Source organism: Limulus polyphemus, unplaced genomic scaffold (assembly GCF_000517525.1).
Source record: "Limulus polyphemus unplaced genomic scaffold, Limulus_polyphemus-2.1.2 Scaffold2682, whole genome shotgun sequence".
Lineage (NCBI taxonomy): Eukaryota > Metazoa > Arthropoda > Merostomata > Xiphosura > Limulidae > Limulus > Limulus polyphemus.
In genome coordinates, this window is record NW_013668292.1 from 12,512 (window position 1) to 17,573 (window position 5,062).

Here is a 5,062-nt window from a genome sequence, read left to right on the forward strand (position 1 = left end):
TATTTGCAATTTCTTTCTTGCCAGATTGAGGAATACGATGTTTATTTCGTCTAGGTAACCCTAACTGGGATATTGTCATGAGTATAACATGTTACTGAATATCTTGAATATCTTTAACTCATCAAAGATATGACAGACCTAGAATTTTTAATTCTGTGATTATTTTTAATCATTTGCAGTTAATTTCTTCCAACGTCAAAAGTTTGATAGGCTTAGCCTTATTGACCATGTCAGTCTTTAATTATTTGCAATTTTTTTTTTTTTGCCAGATGGAGGAATACGATGTTTATTTCGTCTAGGTAACCCTAACTGGGATATTGTCATGAGTATAACATGTTACTGAATATCTTGAATATCTTTAACTCATCAAAGATATGACAGACCTAGAATTTTCAATTCTGTGATTATTTTTAATCATTTGCAGTTAATTTCTTCCAACGTCAAAAGTTTGATAGGCTTAGCCTTATTGACCATGTCAGTCTTTAATTATTTGCAATTTTTTTTTTTAAGGAAGCAAAATCTGTATAAAGGACAATGTTAGATAATATTTCTCTTCCTTATTTATTTTGTTAGTAAATCCCTAGTGACCTCAATACATTCTAATTGTATACCTTGCTTTGTGAAAGGCAATACTTGACTCATTTAACTGATTAAGTACTTGTAAAAGAAGTGGAAATGTGCTCTATTTCAGGGTGTTTTTATCCCCCCTTCTTGGGTCAAAAATCGCAAACAAATAGCCCATGTACACTATCAGGCAGTTTCTAGTTACCTTACCAAAAAATGAACCAGCTAGATCTGGGTGGTGGATGCTAGCACACACACGCATGATAAAAATAACGAAGTAGCTGAGATGAAGACAAGAATTTTTGAAGAAAAAATCCAATTTCGACGAAAGCAATAAACACGAAAGGTAACTAAGATATACGCATGGATTAATGTAAACAGACAACTTATACCAGACAAGGATCCATTGATCTAAAGAAAATGGCCCGGCATGGCTAGATGGTTAGGGCGCTTGACTCGCAATCTGAGGGTCGCGGGTTCGAATCCCCCTCCAACCAAACATGCTCGCCCTTTCAGCCGCCTTATAATGTGATGGTCAATCCTACTATTCGTTGGTAAAAGAGTAGCCCAAGAGTTGGCGGTGGGTGGTGATGACTAGCTGTCTTCCTTCTAGTCTTTCACTGTTAAATTAGGGACGTCTAGCGCAGATAGCCCTCGTGTAGCTTTGCGCGAACTTTCAAACAAACCAAACCACTTCTAGAAACTGGCCACTTCTCATTAATTGGTAATACTTTACTAGGAACTTTAAAATATTTGTGCTTTCAGTTGAAATTTAAATGATCAAAAGGAACTATACGAGATAACCGTCGTGTAGCTTTGTGCGAAATTCAAAACCAAACTAAGGAAAACACCGATTGTACCAAAAATAAGTAACAACAAAATACAGCCACGATAGATGGTAAAGATCTTAAGAGTAAGATAACTTACTTGAACAAATATGAAGAGCTGAGGGATGGCCAGGATACCAGCTAAGACCCACGATGCCATGATCATTCTTTTGGCTTGAGTCACGCCACCTTGTGAGCGAAGTGGTCGGCAGATCGCTTGGTAACGGTCGTAGCTCATGGAGGCCAAAATGAACGTAGAGCTCGCGAGCGTAACAATCTGACCGTACACAATTACCTTGCAAGCCACGGATCCCAGTATCCATCCTCCAAACACCTAGGGAGAGAAATGAATACGTTGTTCTTACCATATGATGCGTTTATATCTTTGTTCACAGTTTCAGTATATAGCTGGAGTCTTTGCCAGTTTGGTTTGAACAGTGCTAGAAATACAGTATATATATATATTAAACCGATCGATAGTTTTAAATGATCAATTCAATATTAAAAGTTACTAATTTCGCTTGTTGTTTATTCATTATGTGTGTTGAGAGGTTAAATACTTTTATAGATTACTCTATAAGATATTTGAAACTATGATAAACAGATTTATATTGATAAGAAAAATTACAATATTTAACTTCTCAGGATAATTTTATCTTGGTCGTCAAACAACCACAGATTTTTTTTCTCTTTCTATATTCTCCAACTGTATTTGAATTTTTAATCTAACTTTCTATTGTGTGATAATTTGCCTTCGAGTAGTTTTGACAGTTAATACTATAAGTATGGTAACTTCTTGGAAAATGGCAATATCCCAGTTAGGGTTACCTAGATGAAATAAACATCGTATTCCTCCATCTGGCATTATCGGTGCAGGTACCTACTTGAAACACAACAACCAGGAAATTAAGTGTTTGTTATGGAAAGAAACTTAACATCATGAGGACTTGTGGATATTAAAACAGGTTTAATAACATTAATTTAGGAAATATTAAAGTTTATTAGATTCACAGATCTCCAGAAAATAAAAACATTAACTGATAATTCACTTAATATGTAAAGTACTGAAAGAAAAAAAAAATCAGATTAATTTAATAATCAAGCAAGAGTTGATAATCAGATAATACAACTGTCCCCTGAGAGAGAAAAACCGAAAAGGTCAGATGTATCTATTTACAATTCCTATTAATCTTATTAATTGTAATTAGCTGTGATGCATGATCAGGAGAAATAAAATAATCCAGGGGACCAACCTATTTGAATTAGATGAAGCTATCTGATGAATATTATTCTGGCCCTAACAAACACTTAATTTTCTGGTTACTATGTTTCAAGTAGGTGCCTTACCGATAATAAATATTCTTCTTGTCCAAACAAACACTTAATTTTCTGGTTGCTGTGTTTCAAGTTGGTACTTGTACCGATAATATACATTATTTTGGCCCTAAAAAATACTTAATTTCCTGGTTGCTGTGTTTGAAGTAGGTACTTGTGCCGATAATAAATATTCTTCTGGCCCTAACAAACATTTAATTTCCTGGTTGCTGTGTTTCAAGTTGGTACTTGTACCGATAATATATATTATTCTGGACATAGTATCATATAACACTTAGAGGTTTCCCATGTTATACACCTTAATCTGTGCGCGTGTATATTAATTCAATGAAAGCTGTCCACGAATTTTTAGATACACAAAAGTATTACCAAAAGTCACTAGTTTGGTACTGGGATATTTCTTCAATGAAGGCTGTCCACGAATTGTTAGATACACTAAAGTATTACCAAAAGTCACTAGTTTGGTACTGGGATATTTCTTCAGTGATTGCTGTCCTTCGAATTGTTAGATACACTAATGCAGTATCCAAAGTCACGAGTTTTGTACTGAGATATTTTTTCAGTGATGGCTGTCCTACGAATTGGTAGATACACTAAAGTATTACCAAAAGTCACTAGTTTGGTACTGGGATATTTGTTTTCGTTAATGATCACCCACGGACTGTTGGTAATCATTTATAGAATAATAGTCACTAAAGATAATAATTTAATAGTTCAAGGCTTTCGTATCTTAATCCTCATCTTTTGAGTTTCGGTGAGTAACCTCGAAACACCAGAAACTTCTTAGTTATGAATACTTGAACCTCTTCTCTGCTCGTCATCTTGGATTTGTTCAATGAAGTCTCAGACTCTTGTACTATCATAACTGTTCTTCTTCTGTTGGCGATGGCTTCTTTCTCGGTGCCTCCTCAGGGAGTTTGGACTATTCACGTGAGCATCTGAAGTGACAACCATAGTTTTATTTCGGGTTCCATTTTGGTTCTGGACATAGGAGTTGCTATACGCTGTTTCTGAGTCTACGGGGTTACTTCCTGACTGGTTAATAGCAACACAGCTTGAGAAATCTTTCTTCCTGTAGACAATTTCTATGAACCCCTTCCGGACACGAACATTGAAATATCCGTAGAATATGGGATTCAAAGCACTGTTCAGTAGCGCCAATGTTTCTGCGCCAATTATGATAGGTTTTGGTACGTTGATGGTGTAATTGCTGTAAATACGTATGTTGTGGACAATAAAATAGGGTGTCCAACAAATGACAAAACTGGCTATAATACATATTGTTAACTTTAAGGTCTTGATTTTGGCTCTTGGAAACATAGAAGAGGCACTTACAGAACGTCGCAGATAGATGGCACTAGTGTTGTTATCCTGTTCTCGGCCCGCCAACCACACACAGCGAAGAACGTTTACGTAACAGTAGCTGATGCACGTGCTTGGGATAATTAGAATATAAGCTGTGAGCCACGTGAAGTAAAGCTTTCTTTGCCACATCGAAGTGTATCCTTTGCTCGTGCATTCATAGCGCACTCGGCCACTTGTTGTTACTCCGCTTTCCACCTGCCATAAGAGAAATAAAATGTATTTTTATACTACATTATTCGAAATATCCCAGTACCAAACTAGTGACTTTTGGTAATACTTTAGTGTATCTAACAATTCGTGGACAGCCACCAAAAGTCACTAGTTTGGTACTGGGATATTTCTTCAATGAAGGCTGTCCACGAATTGTTAGATACACAAAAGTATTACCAAAAGTCACTAGTTTGGTACTGGGATATTTCTTTAATGAATTGTTAGATACACTAATGCAATTTCGTGGACAGCCTTAATTTGAGAAATATCCCAGTACCAAACTAGCGACTTTTGGTAATACTTTAGTGTATCTACCAATTCGTAGGACAGCCATCACTGAAAAATATCTCAGTACAAAACTAGTGACTTTGGATACTGCATTAGTGTATCTAACAATTCGCGGACAGCCTTAATTTAAGAAATATCCCAGTACCAAACTAGCGACTTTTGGTAATACTTTAATGTATCTAACACTCCGTGGAGATCCATGAGTGAAGAAATATCCCAGTACCAAACTAGTGACTTTTGGTAATACTTTACTGTATCTAATAATTCGTGAACAGCCTTCATTGAAGAAATATCCCAGTACCAAACTAGTGACTTTTGGTAATACTTTAGTGTATCTAAAAATTCGTGGACAGCCTTCATTGAAGAAATATCCCAGTACCAAACTAGTGACTTTTGGTAATACTTTAGTGTATCTAAAAATTCGTGGACAGCCTTCATTGAAGAAATATCCCAGTACCAAACTAGTGACTTTT

General features: G+C 35.9%; 1 protein-coding gene across 1 annotated transcript in view; it reads right to left on the reverse strand.

The window, feature by feature from the left end:
* Window positions 1-1,491: 1,491 nt before the first annotated feature.
* The window catches only part of LOC106467623 (vasopressin V1a receptor-like), a gene marked incomplete at its 3' end in the record, with an annotated part of 16,027 nt that continues 12,456 nt past the window's right edge, over window positions 1,492-5,062 (reverse strand). Inside the window, exons 2-3 of the mRNA XM_013927985.1 lie at window positions 3,576-4,286; window positions 1,492-1,725 (exon numbers count right to left, since the gene is read on the reverse strand). Coding sequence (XP_013783439.1) covers window positions 1,492-1,725; window positions 3,576-4,286 — 945 coding nt within the window. The remainder of the gene's footprint in view (window positions 1,726-3,575; window positions 4,287-5,062) is intronic.